The 22,761-nt window shown below is 40.3% G+C and overlaps 1 protein-coding gene across 2 annotated transcripts in view; it reads right to left on the bottom strand.

Moving 5' to 3' along the window:
- Nucleotides 1-22,761, bottom strand: part of CENPF (centromere protein F) — a 48,868-nt gene that overhangs the window by 2,634 nt on the left and 23,473 nt on the right. The window contains exons 11-19 of one of the 2 annotated variants that reach the window (XM_038761054.1): nt 16,727-16,850; nt 12,021-15,505; nt 9,001-11,307; nt 8,005-8,157; nt 6,769-6,945; nt 5,571-5,732; nt 4,474-4,633; nt 1,981-2,457; nt 823-1,010 (exon numbers count right to left, since the gene is read on the bottom strand). In XM_038761054.1, the coding sequence (XP_038616982.1) occupies nt 823-1,010; nt 1,981-2,457; nt 4,474-4,633; nt 5,571-5,732; nt 6,769-6,945; nt 8,005-8,157; nt 9,001-11,307; nt 12,021-15,505; nt 16,727-16,850 (7,233 nt within the window). Of the gene's footprint in view, nt 1-822; nt 1,011-1,980; nt 2,458-4,473; nt 4,634-5,570; nt 5,733-6,768; nt 6,946-8,004; nt 8,158-9,000; nt 11,308-12,020; nt 15,506-16,726; nt 16,863-22,761 lie in introns of both variants that reach the window. The other variant, XM_038761053.1, reaches the window with a different exon arrangement.

Consider the following 22,761-nt stretch of genomic DNA (forward strand, 5'->3'; position numbering starts at 1 on the left):
AACAGATATCAATACCAATGGGTATTATAGGTAGCGGCTATTGGTCCACATTTTATCCAGGGGCAGCATCAGGATGTCTTTCAGTTCAAAGCGGATCTAGGAGGTGCCAAAGACTCGTGTGTGTGTGTGTGTGTGTGTGTGTGTGTGTGTGTGTGTGTGTGTGAGAGACAGAGAGAGAGAGAGAGAGAGAGAGAGAGAGAGAGAGAATATGCACACATGCCTACGTGCACATACGTATGTATGGTGTGTTGCTAGAGATTCTGGTTAGCACTGTATTGGCATTCAATTTGAAAGGCAAGTTCCTTAGCTAATCTGAGTTAAAGGATGAAAAACAGTAGACAGGTCCAGAAACAGGGCTTGCTGGATATCGCTTTAAAAACTTTATCCTGTCATCCATTACTTTTGCATGGTATTGTGGGTTTGTCCAAAGCAGTGTTCAGGCCAGTGAAAATTAGAATTAGAGTGAATTCCTGCTCTTAAAAAAGTGTCCCTGCAGATGGTTGAAGAAAAGGAGCCTCCTGGTTACCCGCAGTGCTTACTCACCCGTGCCCTTCGATGTCGAGTGAAACTATTTATACATGGCATTGCAGTGCCCCATACAGTCAAGGATTTAACGGAACCGTCATAAATAATGACTTCTTATTTCTCCTTAGCCCCTCCACCTACTCTCATCATCACTGATTTATGTACTTAATGCTGAAGAGAAGGTCAAACATTAAAGGCCGATAAGCTGTGGGCTGCAACTCACACTACCAAACACCCAGGAGGATACTTTATTTTCTTGGGGTCTTAAAGGGGGAGCGAAATATGCACAAGCATTACCTTTTGTGATCTGCTGCCCCCAGCTGTTGGTTTGGAAGTCTCAACAAGATTTTCCGACGGGCTTTTCTGGGAGCACTGAGTGGACGGCGATAACTTCTGAGCTGCTAGGCGAGGGCTGGTCCTCGTGGGCAGCGTCATTCGCCGCAAGACATACGGGCTAGTTTTTCCTGTAGGGATGTCAGCAAATCCTGTAGGGAAATGTTTTGTTAATTTGGTGGGCCAGGAAAAGAGAGGCAGAAACACTACATGCCCAGTTCAAGCTGAAGCAATTCTAAGGAATATTTCGTCTTGCTCCAAACGAAAGAAGAGTCACCTGGAAAAAACAGTAAGCCAGTCAGTGGCATTTACTGAGGGTCCAACTGGGTACAAAACACTGCCTGAAGCTGTGAAACAACAGGTGAAAGTTTGGGCAAGGAATTGCAATTTCCAAACAATTGCTTGAGGCCTGAGAGGTTGCATTTTTTTTTTTAACTCCCAAACCTATTTCAGAACCTCCTAGGAAGATGTGGCTCAGTAGAAAGAGCACGGGTGGAGTCAGAAGTCATGGGTTCAAATCCCGGCTCTGCCAATTGCCAGCTGTGTGACTTTGGGCAAGTCACTTAACATCTCTGAGCCTCAGTTCCCTCATCTGTAAAATGGGGATTAAGACTGTGAGCCCCCCGTGGGACAACCTGATCATGATGTAACCACCACAGTGCTTAGAACAGTGCTTCGCACATAGTAAGCGCGTAATAAATACTATCATTATTATTATTATTATTATGAAGTACCTCTGCATTTCCGGACAATTTACAGTGATTTCTCTTTCAAAGCAATGAGGAAAAAAACACCACAGGAAAAGATTAGAAAAAGGAAAACATTACACAGAGAGGACAAGCTCATGGTCTGAGCCATTCTCTCTCACGGGGGAAAGATGTGTCATTTAAGGACTGGAGTCTTCAGAGTATAAGAGTCAAGAAGCATGAAAACCAAAGAATAAAAATCAGGCAGTCTGTGAAATTAGTCAGATGTTGAAGGGGATTCTTGGACTCTTGCTTCCTTCAGATAACACCGATCTCTACCCATCCTTAAAAGCTCACGCCTCCAAGAAGCAAAGCCTCAGAGTGGCTCCAGAAATGAGGAGGGGTAGATTTAGTCGGGGTTCCAAACTCTGCTTACCTTTCTGCACTACCTCTGGAAGCCCCGGCAGCTCACAGTCCCTGTGGTCACTGCTCCTCAGACAGGGAGTCATTCCCTTTTTCAGTCTTTTAGAAGAAGTCTCTGGTGTACAAGGCTCCAATCCTCCAATGCTGTCCTTGGCTCCATATGACCTTGACCTCTTGCCTGAAAGTTTATTTCCACCCTTTGGTGTCGTCTTCTCACCATCAAGCTGAACCGGAGACTTGGTGGCACCAGCTGCACACTGCGAAGGAGAACTCCTAAGGGTGCGTTTCACCGGCTGACTCAGCTGGGAATTCAGGAGGAAGACCTGGGTTTTCAACATCTCGTTGGCCTCTTCTAATTTGTTATAATTAACAATCAGGCTGCAGTACTTATCCAAGTTTTCATCAGCCTCCTTGGATCTTTCTTCGAAAGCTTCTTTCAGATCTTTAAGCTGAGACATCAGTTCTTCCATTCTAACACTGGCAGCAGGACCTGTTCAGGTCAAAATGCCACATCATGTTAACTAAATTCAAAGCGACTTTGCTCTTTGATGATTGCACTGCAAGTTTAGCACCTCATTTAAGAAAACGTCATTCGTCTGGGTCGCAATTTTGAGAGAAACCCCTCCACTGCCAACTCTCGATCATCAGTATAATAAAGGAGTGTGAGCACAGTTGGATATGGTTCCTGGGCCCAACCAGGCCCAGAGCACAGACTGGGTGCTCACAGTCTCAGCCAACTCTGCCATTTCAGGGCAACAGTCCGAGAACTGTGATGCCAGGAAGGACCACTCCTCAATGGCACTGCTTCTATTGGGGACCCGATTGGCCAGAGAGCAAGAGTATGGGTGTCCAAATAGACAGTGAAGATCTCCAGAGTTGCTGTTCCTAGCTGGGAGAGCTGTCATCACCCCAGAAGTAAGCACCTGTGCCTTTAAACACACCAGCTACAACTGCTTGGCATGTCATCCTGTGGTGTGAGTCCTGGGAGTGGCCAAACTGTGACAGAGATCACTGATACCCTCTGATAAGCCAACACATGTAGCTTAACCAGCTATTTAACCCCCTTCATTATTCCTTTTATGAGCACAGCCAAGTCAAATGGATTGACTGAGATTTCAGCACACTGATGATGATGATAATAATAATAATTACTATCATTACTAATTATTACTATTACTAGTAATAATAATTACTATTATTATTATTGTGGTATTTGTTAAGCCCATACAGGCCCCAGCCCCATAGAGAAGCAGCATGGCCTAGTGGCAAGAGCACAGGCCTGGGAGTCAGAGGACATGGGTTCTAATCCCGGCTCTGCCACGTGCCTGCTGTGTGACCTTCGGCATGTCACTTCACTTCTCTGTGCCTCAGTTACCTCATCTGTAAAATGGGGATTAAGACTGTGAGCCCCATGTGGGACAACCTGATTACCTTGTATCTACCCTAGCGCTTAGAACAATGCTTGGCACATAGTAAGTGCTTAACAAATACCATAATTTTTATTCTTATTATTCTTATAATCTCCAGCTGGACCCCCTGAACGCAAGTGGCTCCTTCCCTCTTGCCCATTTCCAGGGAAAGACCCCACCCTCCTGTGCCATATTAGAATGAGGAGCTTAGAATGGAGAACCCCGGGTTGGCACTGCCTGAAGGAGTGATGAGCTTGAGTAATGAATTCAGGTGGAGGCCTGGAATCAGATTAAATCCTCTTTTTATATCCCTGGGAGCACTATGATTTTGCCAAAATGCTGTGCAGCTTGATGGCTTTACAGAGGCAGACTATGATACTTTCAAGATGATCAGAGCGTTCTCCCTGCACTGAGTGACCTGTTTGGCAAAAGGGCATGTGTGTGTTGCCTAGAACAGCAAGACCTTGCTTGAAAGAGGGACAGATACCCACTTCTCTCTCTCTTTCTTGGTGATGTGCTCAGCACTTTCTAGCCAATGGGGAGTAAAAGACCAAATAAATAAAAATTAAAAAGAAAAATCAAGCCAATCCTTCCTTGCAGAGGAAGCAACTCTATTTCTAATGGACCTGATACATAAAACTGTTAGAATGGATACAGAAACGGCCAGCCAGAGACCCTGTGGTAACCAAACATACCAAGAAGTTCACCCACATTTTGGAAAGAATGCCGATAGGAAGTTAGGAAGAGTTCTTCCGACAGCACAGGCTTATCAGTATGGCACACAATTGGCAATGTCAGAAGAAATGATTGTGGGGATGTGTGCAGCACCGGTTGACGGGGGACAGATTTTCTTAACTCAGGGTACCTCAGGCAATTAACCCCATTGTTTGTAACGGAGCAAAAGTTAAAAGACAAGAATGTGCGAAGTGTAAATTACCACAAGCCCAAAATTGGGGCCTAATATGGACAACTACCAAGACAAGACTTCGGATTTATACTTAATGAAAGTCCACCCCCTAAACAACTTATGTGCTAACTGAAGAACACCTCCTGCCTGGAAGAACTAATCAGGTCATTCTTGCTCAGGGAATGCTTACTTTGTTTCTGCTTCTGCAGTGCTTCCCATTCAGTCATTTCTTTTTGTAATGCTCCCTTTTCCTTCTCCAGCTGTTTACAGGATTTTAACAACATTTGCAACTTCCCCCGTATGGAATCATTTTCTTTCTTCAATTGAGCTACATATTTCAGATTGTCCACCTACAAAACAAAGATAAGAAAAATCGACTTAAATACTACTCCTAGTGTCTAATCACTAGATGACGCATCTTCGTCAGATCATTAAGGCACTAGAATACTTCATTAAAATATTTCCCCTAGAAAATACAACTTTAAACATTCAGGCTGACTAGGTCTGGGTACAATCCAACTACTTGAATGTCTGGAAAATCCAGAGAGATACATTTTCACTGGTCTTCAATCCAGAGAAATTGTTTATTTAGCAAACAATGTAATACAAAGTAGTAGTTCACTTCTGGCAGCAGGCAATTTACTGTAGCTCTGAATCGTAACTCGGCAAACACATGCCAAGCAACCCAAAATAGTTCAAGCACAACTATTGTAAATTATTGTGTATTGAACACAGGCAGTCCAATTACGCCAGAGATCAGGATAACTGGGATGTGGATAAGTATGGCTGTACTAAACATCAATGAAAAATTACTAACCAGTTTTTCCTACACATTCTCCTTTCCGTATAGCTAACACCTACGAAAATAGGACTTGGGGAATGAGCAGTATACCCACTGAACCTGTATTCACAGTGATGCTAGAAATCCCAGAATGCTATGGAACTATATTGGATTGTACTCTGTTCAGGGCTGCAGGGTCTATAACTGGCCAAGGTAAAACTTACCTAAATTCATCTTTAACGTCTCTTTATATTGTTTTTGGGCAAAGAGCAATCTGCTTCCCTGAATCACTCATACTTCCAAATACAACTGTTCTCATGGATCTGAGAAGCCCACACTACTCTGTCAGTCGTATACTTTGGGGCTGTACAGAGTGCCGATAATTCTCTCTCAACAACATGCATTCTCTTGACAATTTCCCTGTCAGCATGATAATTTCTAAACCACAAGATAACTTTACTCATCAGAACAAAACAAGTGTTGGGGCTACAAGACAAGGAACATACCTTAGTCTTCTGGAGTTCTTCTAATACCTGATTAGTAGTTTTCAGAGAATTGGTAAGTTCCTCTTTACTGGTTTTTAAGATATTCATTTCCAATCTCTGCAAGTTAAGACACTGGTCTGTGGAATTCAGTTTATCTTGATAGGCTTTGATTTCTATTTTATGCTAGATGGCGGAGGAGAAAAAAGCAATGGTATTATAATGCCTTGGATTGCTAGAACACTTTCTTCCTAAGCATTTAACAAGTTTTTACAACAATTCTCATATTTTATTCTCATAATATGCATGTAAGTATTATTTCTCCCCATTTTACAAATGGAGAAACTGAGAAACTAAGCATGTTCAAAGGTATAAAAAAAAAAGAATCTGCCCAGATGAGGATAAGAATCCAGTCACCTCACTCTCAAAAGTTCACTTCCCTGCACCAACCTGATATTTTCCCACGCAATAGCACTTCACCAAAAAAAAGAAAAGAAAATAGTCCTGTATAACAGCAAATTTACACTGTAACAAATTATTTGCCCAAGGTATTTTAAAATAAATTTGGGCTTTGAATCTTTTCCCTGTACCCGTCTTAAGGGTCTTCAGGAAAGAGCACAGGTGCAAGTTCTCTTCTGCCAGTTCCCATTGTCACCAAAGAGCTATGGATGGAAGGGTGAGGGAACTATGTTCAAGGGGGCAAGAACTAGAGAAATTTCAAACTCCCTCCATCCTGTCTCACTTAAAAAGCCCCACTGCACATCCCCATCAGAAAGTCTTGCTTTCAAAAATGGGCTGAGAGTTAGTAAGTGAGGTGGGCTTTCAATCCTCATGGGCATAATTCTAGCCTGTGCTCCACCTTCCCTAAATAGCAGTTGCGAAGAGAAAATTGGTAATGCACACCAAGCTTCTTGTGACTACAGGTACTTAGGTTTTATTAACATTTTATTCTAAGAGAAAATGACTCTCCAATGGCAGATTGAGTACAATGTGACTCCCTCAAAGCAAATCTTTTCAACTTCGTCACTTCTCTGCCACAAGATTTTCTGTATTTTATTTCAACAAAATGAAGCATGCCGGGTTTCGGGGAGTGAGCACAAGCTGCGGAGTAGAGAGTGAGTTCTCCCAAGTATTTTAGTATACTGGCAGCATGTCAATCACAATGAGGATTAGAGTTTAAGAATGAAAACCCAAATGGGGCCCTCCATGATACCTGATTTACCTGTTCATTGGCATCCACAAGAATAGCCTGGTGTTTCTTGTCCGCTTCATTTAGCCTGCTCTGATATTCAGTGATTTCTTCTGCCATTTTTACTTCTTTTTCCTTCAGTTCCTTTTGGACACAATCTAAAGTCTTCTTCAGGTTGCTGTTTTCTAGTGTGATTTTGTCGATTTGAACCTACACACCAAATTTGGAATTAGTATTTCCAAAACATTTTTTGCATTTGTAAGTTTTCCGCTGGAAAAAGTGAAGAGTATGTGAAAGAGTTTGTGTCTCGTGGTAGCGACACCAGATCTACAATCAAGTTAACACTACATTTGAAACCAGGAGACCTGCTGATAAACACAAGCAACAAAGAGTTTTCAAAAATCAGTTCTGCCTAAAGTGACCTTATCTATAATAACAGGATCTATTTAAGTAAACATCCTTATAGTAGATGTGGAAGTAACAGATGCCCATCTCTCAGATTTTTAAGAAAAAGACAGGCAAACTCTTCATCCTCCTTGATGGGACACTTGAGCCCCCTGTAGGACAGGGATTGTGTCTGATCAGATTGTCCTATCTATCCTAGAACAGTTTTTGGCACACAGCAAGTTCTAAATATCATCTTCATCATTATTTTCAGTAGTAGTAGTAGAAGAAGTATTCACAGTAGTAATTTCTGCCATTCTGCTCTCGCTATCTGTGAGCCTGACATCCCACAGTGAAGATCCAGCATCCACAGCAATGGCCATAGACAAATTCCACTCTTTCAAAACCAGCCCCTAGATTGGGGTCAAGCTGCAGTTACAGTTTTCTTTTGACTTCTTGTTCCCCTCCCATGTCTCCCCTCCATTAGCACAGAATAATTATACAGCTGACTCAATTTCAACTATAAGAATTAATTTATAGGAAATCCTTTGCATACTTAACAACACAGTGCGACAGAGCCAAAATGAGCTATACATCCAAGATGTTATCTTTTCTCTGTAAAACTGCGGTTTATTTGAAATGCTTATCATAATACACCAGATTATGAAAAATAGGCTCTTTAGTGAACCATGGATGAAGTTCGATTGATTTTCAAGCTATGATATTATTCTTATTAACAGATTTATTGGGGGGCAAGAGGGAGAAAAAAAGACATTTTAAAGGCTGTTGATAGTTTAACACCTAGTTGTCTGGGGACTTACTGAAGTGAGGAAAAAAACACCTTTCTGAACACCGAAGATATAAGCCACTCAAAAAGCCACTTACTTTGTTAATTTCTGCTTGTCTCTCCATGACCACTACTTTTTCAATCAGCCCATTTTTCTCTCCAGTAAATTCTTCTTGTAGCACCGTCATATTTTGTATTGTGTCACTCATCTTCCTCTGGAGAATGGCACTATTTTCAGTCATTGCATTTACCTAAAATTTAATTTTACAATGCATTTTAAAATATCATTTGTGGGGTTTTTAACAGTAGAACTTAATCATCATATCATGTATTAGTAATGTTACTGTAGTATTTGTTAAGTGCTTATTATCTGCCAAACACTGTACTAAACACTTGGGTACAAGGTAGACAGGGTAGACATAGTCCCTGTCTCACATGGGGCTCCCAGTTTAAGGGAGAGGGAGAATGGGTATTGAATCCCCATTTTACAAATGCAGAAATTGAGGAACAGAGAAATGAAGTCATTTGCCCAAGATCACAGAGCAGGTAAATAGTGGAGCCTGGATTAGAACGCTAGTCCTCTGATTCCCAAGCCGGTGCTCTTCCCACTAGGCAAGACTTAGAAGGCAACACACAACATGGCCTCTCTGGCCTGGAACAAGCTATTACTTGGCTGGTGCATCTCCTAGGAATCTCAGTAATCTTTTCACTTTACATGGAGGTAGGGTATTGGACTAGGTGGTCTCTTGAAGCCCCTTTCAGATTATTATACCATCACTGTTCTTTATATTTGGGATTTTGCTATGATTTGCCAATTGAAGAATTTTCTGTCAATTCTGGTGATTTGCTCTAAATGACTGTCAAGGCTCCACCTTCTCACCCATACATTTTTGAAAGGTTAAATGCTGTGAAACTTGGAGATGTTGCCCATTAGCAAAAGCCAATACCATCCCAAAGGTTCCACCTGCATTAATATTGGAAATAGTGAAAATTAAACAGTCCAGTCTGCAATCTGGCCACCCACATGATGACTTTCTCCAGGTTAAAGGAAAAAAAAAAAAACAAAACTACTACAAATGGTTTAGGCCACTTACCTTTTCAAGAAGGGCCAATTTTTCTGCCTTTGTTAATTCAAGGACATTCTCAAGATTTTTGTAAGAACTCTGAAGAGCTTCTAAGGTATCACGCAGAGTTTCATTCTTGGAGAGCACTTGGATCTTGTGTTCTAATTCCACTGTTCGATTCTGGAGATCCACTCTTTCCTTCTCCCAGAGGTCCCGTTCATTTTCTATCTGGGACACTTTCAAGGAGAGCTGTTCTGCATCTTTAACTTGTATAAGCAGCACTTCATTTTCTGCCATCTTCTCACCAAGCTTCTGCTTATGGCTTTCCAGTTCCTGAATGAGATCTTTCAGTGACAAGTCCAAGGAAGCAGTCTTACTTTGAGTTTCTTCAAGTTGCTGTAGCAACTGAACTTTGTCACGTTCAAGGCCATCCACTTGACTAATCAGATCCTGTTCTGTCACTTTATATGCTTTGTGCTCACTATGAAAAGCTTCTATTTTGTCCTTTAGAGCCTTCAATTGCACCTGTAGCAACTCAATTGCATTTTTAGAGTCCTCTTTCATCCGTACGATTTCTTGTTCTTTGTCTTCCAATAGTTTTTCAAATGAAGAGTTGCATGATTCTAATTCAGACACTCTGTCTTGCTTTTCTTGGAGGTGTTTTGCTATGGTTTCTTTTTCTTCATCCACATTTTCTTTCTCTAATTTCAAGGTACCAAATTCTAACTCTAAGCCTTGCAATCTTCTGGTTAACTCTTCTATCTTTGTTTTTAGTGTTTCTGCTTCCATTTTGGCAGTCTCTGCATCAAGAATCATAGCTTCCTGATTTTCTTCTGACATCTGCAATTGTCTTTCAAGCACCTCAACTTTGTCTTGAAGAGAGTCTGCTTTCCGCTCACTTTCTTTCAGCTTTCCAGTGATGTGCTGTTTTTGCTTCTCATCAGCCTCTATGTGCATTTTCAATTTCTCAATGCCATTTCGCATCTGATGTACCTCTTCTTGGGTCGAATTGAGTCTTGCTGCAATTTCACCCTTCTCAATTTGGGAGCCTTTCAGAGATGTGGAGAGTTTTACAATTTCACCTTCCGACAAGCTCAATTTGGTCTGCACAGTTTCCAATTCCTGAAGAAACAACTCTTTCTCTTCATTTAATTGCTTGATTTGCTTTTGAAACTCTTCTTTTTCCAGAATGAACGCCTGCATGGTCTTGTCCAAGTTCTGCAGCTGTGACTGTAGACAATCTTTATCTCTTGATAACTGGCTAATATCAGATGACAAAGCTTGAACTAGTACTGTTTTTTCCTTCACTTCAGACTCCACCCTTCGAATATGTCGGACAGACTCCTCTTCACTGGTCTCAAACGCTTTTATCTTTTCCTTCAGTTTTTCACAGGTTTGACCAACTATTGCTTTTTCTTCTGACAAAGTGTTCAGTTTTTCAGTAAGCTGGCTCTGCTCTGATGTAATCACAGAAAGTTGTTCTTGAAGATTGGTAATTGTTTCCCGCTTATTTTTGTTATCGTTTTCTAAATTCTGCCTTTGTGTTTGAAGCTCCTCAAAGTCAGATTCCATTGTCAGGGCATGATTCTCCACACTAGCCTTCTCTGATTTCACCCTCTTTAGTTCATTTTCTATTTCAAGAAACTTCTCTTTCCAGACTCTTTCTGCTACTGCTGTGTCATCATTAATAGCCGTAACATCTGCAACTCTGACTTTGCAAATCTCTAACTCTGAATTTAGTTTTTCCAGAACTGCCACTTTATGTGATAACTGCTGATTCTCACAAGAAAGAGATTCCACTTTCTCATTCAAGCCAGATTTCTCTCTTTCAAGTAGCAGTACTAATTTTTCCAATTCTGTGTGGGATCCACTCTTTGCAGTTAATTCTTGCTTCTGTAAATCTATTTTGGAATCTAACTCTTTCATTTCACTCAGCAACTTGTCTTCTTTTTTATCACTTTCTTCCACATCTTGAAGCAGGCTCAGATTTTCATTGGGTATATGTTTCTCCTGCATGTTTTGAATGCTAACTTGATTCTCCAGGAAATCCATAGGAGCCATAGAGGTCTCCTGACTACAAAATGAGAGTTCAGAATAACGTTCAGAAGGTTCACTGCTTCTGACTGGCGAACTTCCACCTTTGATTTCTGATGTCTCTTCTCCAGAGCCTATTCCAGTGAGTATGGTTACCACCACATTTTTAGGACTTCCTTCTTGCTTAACATCACAGGGAATTTTTATCTGCAGATCGTCATCTTTTTGGATCTCTTCTTTGGGGCCTAAAATGTGTTCCTCTGAATCCCCCAAGCCACTGCTTTCATTTTCTGCCAGAGTAGTCTGCAATTATAATAGATTGACAAGAATGTTAGGGGTTTTTTTCCATAAAAATATAAAGTGGTAAGAGTTTATTTCAGCATGCAAATAGCTTAAAGATGGCTGCTTCTTTAGGTAAGTCTTTTAATAATTCTGGGCCTCAGGTTTCCCACCTGTAAAATGGGGATAATGATGCCTCCTCGTTATCTCAGGGGGATGTAGTAAGAACAATAAATATGATTAAATGAATGCAATAGTGAATTTACCTATTTCCTATATCAATCATATTTACTGAACACTTACTGTGTGCAGAGCACTGTCCTAAATGCTTGGGGAAGTAACAATACAGCAATATAACTGACACATTCCCTGTCCACAATGAGCTTACAGTTTAAGTCGAGCATACAGTCTAGAGGTTACAATCTAGGAATAGATCTGAATTATGATCTATTTCCAACGGATCTGGTGTTCCACAGCTATTATTTTTCCCAGGTTTGAATTTATTAGTATGTCAAATAATGTGCATTTCCTTAGCTTTGTAACTTCAAAAATCTAATGATTGTTTTTCCTAGGCATCACTTTCTAGGAGGTATTAAAGCCCTCAGAAATTTGAGGCTAATTTAAGTCAAAAGGAACCCCAATAGAAACAGATTTTAAAATAGCACCATTCTCCCCAAACACATAGTTTTAATAATAACCCATTTAAAAAAAAAACAAAATCTGAGGAAAATCCTTACGTCTTCAATCCTGGTGCAGAGCAAGGACCGTGAACTTAAGTCCAGACCTTGTAATTGGAGTCTTGCTACTTCTAGCTCTAGGGAAAGATGCTCTGTCTGTTTCTTTTCTGCTGCCAACTTTGACTCCATCTCCAAGGTTAGGCTAGTCAGCTTCTGTTGCCACTGTTCATTTTCTGACGAACATTGCTTCCTAAGGCAATCTAGCTCTTTTCTTTCAGAACATAATAATTGTTTAAGTGTTTGTATTTCATCATTTTTCATTATTTCTTGGTTTTCAAGTTTTTCCTCAAGCTTCTTCATGGACTGCTGATGTACCTGACACAATGTCTCAAGTTCTTTAATCTTCATTTCCAGATCAGTTTCGATGTCCTTCTTACTTCTGTTGTCCATCCCCGGACTGCAGTGAGCCAGTTCAGTGTCAGCCCTTACTTGGTCTTCTAAAGAATTTTCCTCTAAACTGGTCAGCAGAGATGATTCCCCTGTCTGGTCAAACAGATTTTTGTAAAAAGAGGACTCCACACAACTTGTAAGACTGGAAATTTCATCTACAGAAGGGGTAGAAAATACAGGCTCGGTCTCCCCTAACCCAAAGTCATCTTTAGTTGGAGACACCTGACTCACTAAGTCAGTTTGAATATTTTTCAGATTTGCAGACAACACGGAATTCTCAGCCTTGAGAGTGTTGATATAGGATTGTAGTTCGGACATTTTGGAGCTCATTGTACAGTGCTGATCATGTAAAATTTTGTGCTCGCTTTGTAAAGTTGAAAATTTGTCCTGTAATTCAACAAAATGCATTTGAACTTTTTGGTTGGACAGCTTCAAATTCTCATAGTCACCAGCACTGCCCTCCACATCACTTCTTTGAAGTTTCAAGGATTCGGGCTTTGGCTCACTGGATGGTTCACCAACGCCATCCTTACCACTCTGCTCCATGCAGTCATCCTGACAGACAGTATTTTCCTCATTTAGCATCTTCACATCATCTACCATTTTCTCTACCTCTTCGGCCACGACGCACTCGGACTTAGAATCATTCAGCGCAGATGTCAATTCTAACTTTTCAAACTGCAACATTTCACACATTTTCTCTAACTTGCTGAGTTTGCTCTTTGTTTCCTGCAGAGAGGCCAATAGTTGTACATTATCATTTTGGCTCGATGACAACTCTTGGAGAATGGAAGCATATTTCTCATCCATTTCTCTTTTACAGTCTTCATAGGCACTGAGATCTAAAGATTGGTCTTTCAGCTGCACCTCTTGGAACTTGGAATCTGAAGCTTTTAATTCTTCCTTAATTAATTGTAATTCTTGCTGCAATGCCTCTTTCTCTGATTCACTTTCTCTGAGTCTGTGTTCCAGGGCTTTTACAGCTGCTTCCAGCACTCCTACTTGTATGCTGTAACTGTCAACAGCAATGTCCCTAGCTTTAAGATCCTGTTGAAGAACTTCAAGTTGAACCTGCAGTTGATTTAGTTCCTTTTCCCTTTCTTCCACTGACTCTCTGATTTGTTCAGCTGTTAAATTCCCCACAATAGTCAGCTCACGTCTTTGCTCTTCATCCTTTGTTTGGTTTGCTTCCATCAGTGCTTCATTCTCTCGGAGCAAAGCATCATGTTTCTCCTGCATTGTACTTTGTAAGGCCTTGAAGTCTGAAACTTCGTGTCTTAAACTGCTAATCTCAACTTGAGAGACATTTTGGATTTCTTCTATTTCAGCTTTAAATACACCCTGCACCCTCTCAAGTTCTTGAATCAAGTTCCGATTCTCTTCTTCGGATGATGCTAGTAGGCATTGGTACTCCTTTCTTTCCTCTGCCAGTGCACTCTCTAGCTGTTCCAGCTCATATTTCCTAATTTCCAATTGACTGCTGTGCTCATTTGCCACGCATTCTAGATTGATGTTCCTTTCTTCTAATGATTTGTATTTTTCTTGAATGATCCCAAGATCCTTTTCAGCTTCTTCACATCTCTGACACAAGGCTTGTCTTTCCTCATTATAGTTCTTGGATAATTCAGAAATGTTTTTCTCTCTTTCAACTACACGGTTAGAAATTGTAAGATTTTCCTGGACTAAATTAATCTTTTCCTGATGTAAAGTTGCATTCAATTGCTTAAGGTTTCCATTCTCTTTAGTCAGGTCTTCAATTTCCTCTTCCTTTAGAGTGAGGATAACAGACATTTCCTTTTTATCTGAGCTCAGAGTTTCAGACACAAGATGTAGCTGCTTCATAGAGTCCTCAAGCAACTTATTATTGGTTTTTAAGTCCTGAATCTCCACTTGTCTAGTTTCTAACTTTTCATTCAAGGTTTGCAGCTGCTTCTCCTTGTCTTCCAGGGCAACTAGTGCTTCATTAACAACATTCTGCTGAGCAGAAGTGTCTTCTTGTAGTTTACTAACACGTTGATTAGTTTCAGTCACAAAACTTTGATGCATCTGTTCTGCTTTAATCAGGTTTTCTTCTATTTCAGCTTTTATTTTCACCAACTCTTCACACTGTGTTTGAAGGTCAGTATTCAACTGCTTCTGAGTCTCTAGTGAAATCTCAAGTGAAGACACTTTGTCTTGTAGGAGGGCTGCGTTCTTTTCATATTGTCCCACTCCTAAGCTGAGATCTGTACTCTGACCTGTCGCCCCTGAGAATAAACTCTGTTTTTCTCCAATTACTACATCTGCAGTGGAATTATTCATCATAGACTGCTGGTCAAAGACCAAAAGAGGCCTACAGCCATCAACAGTCATCAGGGCAGAATCATCCTTGGATTTCACTAACATACTGATTTTCTCATAGTCAACCTGCAGTTCATGGTAGCGTTGGTCTTTTTCCAGTGCTTCATTTGACACAGACTGCAGCTTTTGCTCTAGCTCCTCAACTTGCCCAGTTAACTGAGCTATTTTCCAAGACATATTTTCTATTTCCTTCTTATACTTTTGATCAGAACACTCTGCTTTCTGTTGGAGTTCGGCATAGGCTAGCTTCTGAGCTTCTAACTCTGCACTCTTGCCTTCCATCTTCTTCTGGAGGTGTTTCATCTCCACACTAAAGCTTTCTTTTTCAGTCTCCATTATTTTGACTCTCTCACTGTCTTCACAATTCTTCAATTGTTGAGTTTGGAGACAAACTTCCAAATTATTAATTGTGCTTTGCAATCTTTCTTTTTCAGCTCCAAGTTGGTTTAAAAGCTGCTCCTTTTCAGTTTTCCACTGAGAAAACAAAACTGTCTCTCTCTTTAGTTCTTCACACTCTTTCTCCTTCAATCCCAAGGCGCTCATTATTGTTTCAGATTCTTTCTCTTCTCGGCTTAGCTTATTGTTTAACTGCTCAATATGGTGCTCCCTCTTTTTCAACAGATCCTGAGAAAACTCTCTCTGCTTTTCCAGATCAGCCACTGCTAGCTTTAATTTTTCCAGAGTCAGAGAATTTTCTTGTTGAGCTAGTTTTTCTTGAAGTGTCTTTACCATTGCTTCCCGAGAGACATTCTGATCTATAAAATTGAAAAAAGTGCCTCCATTAAATGTTGGCCCTCAGTAGAAATTTTAAAAAGCCAGTCACAAAATTGCACAGAACCATTCATTTACTTATATGGGAAGAGTAAAATTTAATGCTGCATTCTCTTCCCATCTTGTGGAAGGAGAAGGACTGTTGAATTTTTGGCATCTCTCTATATAGCCAAGACAAGCTATATGGATTTATCCAAAGGACCCAAAAGGGAATAGAAGCAGTACAACCACAGACCTTTAAGCCAACCATGGAATTTATTTGGACATCGGCTTGTGGACACTGAGGATACATTTCTTTATCCCCCAAATTGTTCCAAGACAACGGCTCTGATCTACTCCAGGGTGAGACAGTCTCCCCTTATTCTTGCTCCACTTGGAGTCCAAGGCTGAGCAAAACTCTTGAATTGATTCCATCTCAGATGCCGATCCTAGCCAGATCACACAGCCTTGCTTCCACAAAGAGAAATGGACCCTGAACCAAATTGAGGACCATGAGAAAAAAAGTGGAAAATAACCCTATAATTCTTCAACATCTGCCTTAAGGATTGGCCAGACAAGGCAAATGCCTGCACAGCAAACCTACTCTAACTTTCAACCAGTTTCTTGTTGGAGAATATAAAGGGAAGGGAATAAAGATAAACATATGACTCAAAAGACACATGGAATAAAATATACTCCTTTGCAAACGTGCTAGCTTTTCGTGGCCCAGTTCTTTTGCTCTAGAAAGTAGCTAAGTGAAATCAGTCAGTCAACTAAGTAGTCTAAAGAAAAAGGCCATTAGGAGCTTGGTACCCAAAAATTTAAAAATAGGTTTTATACCACAAAGACAATTTTAAGGACCAAAGAGCTGAATGGCCTGGATTTAACTAATACACTTATGAGATATCCAACAATACTCTGGGGCAATAAGTTTAATCTACCATATTGCTTTGTTTGCAAAATATTTACCATTCCAATTTCAAAGTGATGCAACTTAGTAGCCATTTTGGGACCAATATGTTCCCAATAATAACTCTCTTTTTCTTGCTCTGAAAGTTGAAGAAACATACAGTAAAGTTTGTTTCCTCCATCACAAGCTGAACTCAGCTTTCTTATGTCTTTTAAAAAGAGTTCAATTTAAAATTCCAAGGAACTTTAACATATCAAATAGTCCATCTTTTCAATAGTTTAGAAATTTCCATTGTCAAAAGAGAGCCCATTTTTACCTTTCATTTCTTCTGCAAAATTCTGACTCTGTTTTAAACATTTTTTGGTTTCCTTGAGTTCTTCTTCCAATTGGCGGACTTCTCGTTCTTTTTGATCTGTCTGATTGCGGAGAATGTCTTTTTCCTGTTTCATTCCCTAAAACAAAACATTCAGTTATAACCAAGTGTTTTCAAAAGAAAACAAGGAAAGAACCTCAAATTTAAAGCAATTGATATGCTTTTGCCCTTTAGCAAAATATAAAACAAACACAGAATTGGCCAGTGATGTTTTGTTTAGCACAAGGGTTAAAAAAGAAGCCATAGATAAATGCATTCATGTTGCCATTTTCAAAAATCAACTCCTTAACAAAGAATACTATGAAGAGAGTACAGAGCAGAATAGGCTTAAGTCCAGAAACCAGATTTAAATTTCAAGTACTCCCCGACCTCTGATCAAAATTAAATGATTTCTATATGTCCATTTTCCCAGGTGCTCATTGGGTACTGGCATTCATAAAGCACTCAATTATGAACTATAACAGGCAGGGATTATATTTCCCCCTCATTACATACAAATTCTCATTAAGTCATGTACATATGGATATGTCATTATAAAAGAATATAAGTTTACAATGCACACAGTATTTGATAATTCTGCTATTTATTAAGGCCTTACTATGTACCAAACACTATGTTAAGCACTGCAGTACATACAAGGTAATCACACTATGGACACAGTCCCTGCCCCACAAAGGTCTCACCAAGTGAGCCCATTTTACAAATAAGGACAATGAAGTACAGAGATGCTAAGTGACTTGCCCAAGATCACACAGCAGGAAAGGGGCAGAGTGGGCATTCAAACCAGGTTCCCTGACTACCAGTCTCATGCTCTTTCCATTAAGCTACACATATAACACTGTAGTAGATGCTCATAATCTAAGGGATGAATACAAAACAGAAATTATTTACAATTTCAGTGAAATAAAAATCTAAACAAATCCTCCTGGCATCCTAAATAATCTAAAGATTTGCTTCTTTCACTCATTCTCGGCACTGGTGGTGGGACAGGATTTCAGTGCCATGGCAAGGAGTATTTGGTGGAGGGCCAGTGCTGGGGGGAGGCTGAGCCCTCAAGCAGCCTAGGGTGTGGAAAGAGGACAGAGCAAACATAGAACTGTTCACCAAATCTCAATACCAGGATTAGAATTATGCCACCCATTGAAGTTGGTTAGTTTTTAAAACTAACTAAAGGAAACATTTTTTTTTTGACAAAGACAAAGAAAAGAATATGGAACTAGCTTCCAAAGAAAGATATGCAGGCAGAACATTAGCAATAGCTTCAAGAAGGGTTCAGAAAAATTCACGGACAAGAGATGATAAAATGAATTAATGAAGGTAATGTTAGGAATTTTAAAGCAAAGTTAAGGATGTTAGAAGGCTTGAAAAGGCTTGCATAACTACAAAAGTGATAAATATTACATTAATGACCAGCAAGATGGATTTCAGTCAATCCACCAAGGGCATTTATTGAGTTCAGAACACTGTTCTAAATGTTTCCATCACCATGTTCCTCCCAGTAACCTTTTATTGCCATTTAGAGCCAGAATATTGGGTTGGATACACCATTGATCTGAACCAATCAGGCATTTTTTTCTGTTTTCTGCTTGGTTATTCACGCTCTTCAGAAAAAAAAACATGTAGATAGATCACTCTTAGCCTTAACCCTAAGATGTTTTTTTCTTTTCAGAAATGTCTATTTGTCCATTATTTAAGATGTCATCATAACCTAGGCATACTTGAACTGCTCCTACCAAATAATTTGCAAACCTTTTCTGAACATACAGTTACAGTGGGACCCCGATTATATGTCTCCCCCAACCCCGGAAATCCTGGTTCTTTTGAACCAGAGAACTTGGATCAAACACACACTTGATTCAGCATTCCTGTCTAAAGAAAAAAACAACTCCGAACTTGGGAGTGCCTTCGACACTACCTGTGTGAGCTGGAGGCTTGAAAACAACTATCATTAATTTCCCCAGAGCCGAACAAGAGTCAGGTAGAATGACTGTAAGCACCCAATTCCCATTCAGTTTCTTAGAAGAAAGCCTTAGCCAGTATTGGCATCCCTGACTAGACTCGTGTAAAGAGTTATATTTTTTTACTCCCACTGTTAAGAACTCAGCTCCATGGACTCTCTGGATGTCCACTTGGGTAATTGGAGATAAGTGATATTGTGCTATATTTTTCTGCAATTTAGAAAATTTAGGTCACAAAGAAACTAAATGATGGCAGTCTCTGATCAACACAAGATGCAATCCAACTGAATTATTCAGGGTCTGATTACCTGTGTTTGGAGTATCAGGGCCATTTACTTCTCCTCTTTCCTCTGATAATCTAATTTGTGTGTATGTTTATATACAAATACACACACACATACACACACAAACACATCTCAATGCCTGTTAATTTATGCTTCCTCTAGTTATTTTTTCACATGACTTCTAAGTTATAACATTCTTTCTCCTGCATCCACTATTTGTCAACAATTTCAGGCTCATCTCCCCGACTACATTTGAAATTACCTGAGGGCAGGAACCATGTCTTTTAGTTTTGTAGTACTTTCCCTAGAGCTTAATACAGAGTTCTAAATCCATTAGGTACTCAGTAAATACCACTGATTGATTGTGGGCTGCTCATGGATATCTGCTCCAACAGAAGAGCAGGGGAAAACATGAGTATATGAAACTCAACCACTTTGCTTCTTCTTATCAGCAGCTCCTGATAAAGGATAGAGAAGCAGCGTGGCTCAGTGGAAAGAGCACGGGCTTTGGAGTCAGAGGTCATAGGTTCAAATCCCGACTCCGCCAATTGCCAGCTGCGTGACTTTGGGCAAGTAACTTAACTTCTCTGTGCCTCCGTTACCTGATCTGTAAAATTAAGACTGTGAGCCCCCCGTGGGGCAATCTGATCACCTTGTAACCCCCCCAGCTCTTAGAACAGTGCTTTGCACATAGTAAGCGTTTAAGAAATGCTATTTAAAAAAAAGGACTTGGTGATGAAGGAAAAATTTGAAACTATTGACCACAGTGAGGTTTAGAGATGAAAAATGAATTGCAGTAATTCCACTACCCATGCTACTCCCTCCCTCAATAGCAAGATAAGCAGGCACTGGCAGTGTCCCTGGGAATAAATAAATACTCAGCAGTACACCACAAAACCTGACCCAACATTTCAGTCTTAAAGCCAAAACATTTTTTTTTGTTTAGGGAGCATGACTATTTTATTATTTAGCCTGTTTTTCAAATGTACTCCTAAGAAGTGTGCAAAACCTCTATCCCATCTAAGTCGGTTCTTAAAGAAACAAACAAGTTTCACCCCCTCATGCCTGCTGCTCTCTGCTAGATAACAGATGGCACTGGCAATGCTTTTGCTGGAAGGTTGCCTTCCATTATCAGTCTAGTTACTACCAGCAGATGGGTTCCCGGGTACAAAAGCCAAATTCAAGAAGAGAGAAATTCTGGCTAAGCAAGTGAATGTGAAGACTTTCTGGCAGCTGTTTAGTCAATATTTCCTTAGGCTCATCGTCACACAGTGGAACTTGTCGCTGCTTTTTATTTCCTTTCTGCCTTCTTTCAACTAGAATCAAATGCACCTCATGCATTTTATTGTCCTAAAATGCCAACCAAAATAATCATCTTTTCTAAAAAGAGCAAAAAACCCACCCGACCACCTTTGATTCCACTTCTGTTTAGAGTTGTCTGTGCCTGAAACCACCTGAGCACCTTTGTTCACTTAGCATCTGAAAAGACCAGGCCGCAAACCTCCAAGGACTTATCAAAGAACTCCTGATGAAGAGCTTAACATGACTGAGAACTCTGATTTTATCTTTTCTGGCACTGGCTCCATACATGCTGGTTCTAACTAAAAAAAAAAAAAATGTTCAGCCAAACCAGGGACCCAGAAGTCCAATAAGGATATGGCTGTGACAAAACTCAAGAATTGTAAAGGGCTGAGGTTTATATACTGAACATCTGAAAATGGAATTTGCAGGCTACCATCCACGAGCAATTAGTTTCAGTGAGGCTAAAGCCACTTAAGAATTGATTGGGTGGCTCATCAGCAACAACAAGTTAAGTACACAAGGATGTATTCAACACGGCCACACTTGCATCCTCACGTGGTTTTTGCAAATTAGGTATTTTCTTGGAAAAACACAAAAATCCTATAACGGGGAGCCAACACTACAGCTCAGTAAGCAATTCCACCCAGATCAGCTCCATTTAGGAGCAACAAGGGAAGCATCATTTCCTAAAGCCAGACAAGACAAATTTCACTTGCTGGGAGATATGGCACAATCTCATTCATGAGTGAAGCTTAATGTGTCCTCTTTGGGCCAGAGCTATATATCACAAGAGTGATATGAAGAGAAAGATGTTCTTTTCCCCGAGCCATCTCATCATCTGGCACTCAAATAAAGCTCCTTGGAGTACCTAGACACCCAGATTTCCATGCTCGTGAAGGTCCCTAGTGATGTGTCCCCAAATTTGGATCATCAACACGGTAGTAAGTTAATTCTCTATCACAATGTCTTTGCACTGGCATAGCAACCTTGGCTGACTCGCAGACTACATGTTACACCAATTCAATACTACAGGGTAGTTTTATACTTGATTGGACCGTTAAATCCATGTTTTCAGTCTTGATAGCTTATCATTTGAAGCAACATATTAGCTTACCAAACATAAACAAGGAAATTTCCTATACAACTGTCACGTTACTTTTGCTTCCAAAACCTATAAGCTTGTTCAACTAGTTTGGACATGGTTTTTAATTGGATGCAACATGTACAACAGTAAAATGAAGCAAGGGAGCAGCAGGGAGGCTAAGGTTTGGTACCTACTTTATCTGGACAAAAATCTTGATGTGAACGATTATAAAATTTAAAAACCAAGTAGTACTACTGAGGCATCATTTTCCCCAGTAGTACCTTGGTTTCTTAAGTTCTCACTAGATGTCAGACCTAGCTCTAGTTCATCCCCCTACCTCCACGCAGGCAAAAAACTGGCAGATGTCTTCTCTGACCTTTGGCTGTTTTACTGACAAGGAGCAAGTCCATCTTGAGGGCTAAAGAAGTAAAAGGATGTTTTCCTTATCTTGATTTTAACTTCAAATACATCTATTCAATCATTTCTTCGAGAAAACTTATCTGGCTGGTTTCCTTGCAGTTGCACAGACCTGCATTTCATCCCAGGAACCTCAACAGTCCAAGCCACACAGAAAGCACCAGAACTACAGAGATACAGTGTTTCTCCCCAGCCAGACTGTAGTAAGATCAGCTAAGGCAGGGATGAGGTCTACCCACTCTCTCTACGGCACTCTCCCAAGAGCCTAGTACCGAACTTGGCACAAAACAATCACTTAATAAATACTATTGATTAATTTCAAAGGCACCATGGTAGAATTGTGCTTCCAGGAAGTTTTGCCATGCCACTTTAAAAGTGCCATTCTAATTGAGCATTCCTATTCTTAAATGTTTCCAGCAAGCAGCTGGCAAAATTCTCCATTCGAACAGGTAGACCACTCCCTAAAAAAGTGTTTGTTTGCTAAAAATGTAAAAACATTTGCCATTACAAAGCCAGAAGATTGACAGGGACTTCGAGAAGGAGAGATTTTTTTTTGAGGGAGTGGTTTGCTCTGATCAGTGGTTTTTTAAAAAGGCGAAATGTGAAGCTGAATGTAAGTCAGATTGGAGAGAGGAGACAAAGAAGTGAGGGTATTTCGGTAGCTCCGCATGAATGTGAAAGGAGCATGCACCAGGATGGGAGCTGCAATGGTAAGACCTGAGAAAAAACACTGACTGTGGGAGAATCAGCAAGACAGAGAAAAACCAATGGTGGCATGAGAGCAAGAACACTCAAAGATGGCATCAAGATGGTGGTGTTGTTAGCCAGAAGAGAAGGCTTAGGTGGGAAGAGGAGGAGCACAGCTTTGTCCATACTAAGTTTCTGGTTCTGGCAGATGATCCAGCTAGACAGGTCCCCGAATCAGGAGGAAAC

This window comes from Tachyglossus aculeatus, chromosome 19 (genome assembly GCF_015852505.1).
Source record: "Tachyglossus aculeatus isolate mTacAcu1 chromosome 19, mTacAcu1.pri, whole genome shotgun sequence".
Taxonomy (NCBI): Eukaryota; Metazoa; Chordata; class Mammalia; order Monotremata; family Tachyglossidae; genus Tachyglossus; species Tachyglossus aculeatus.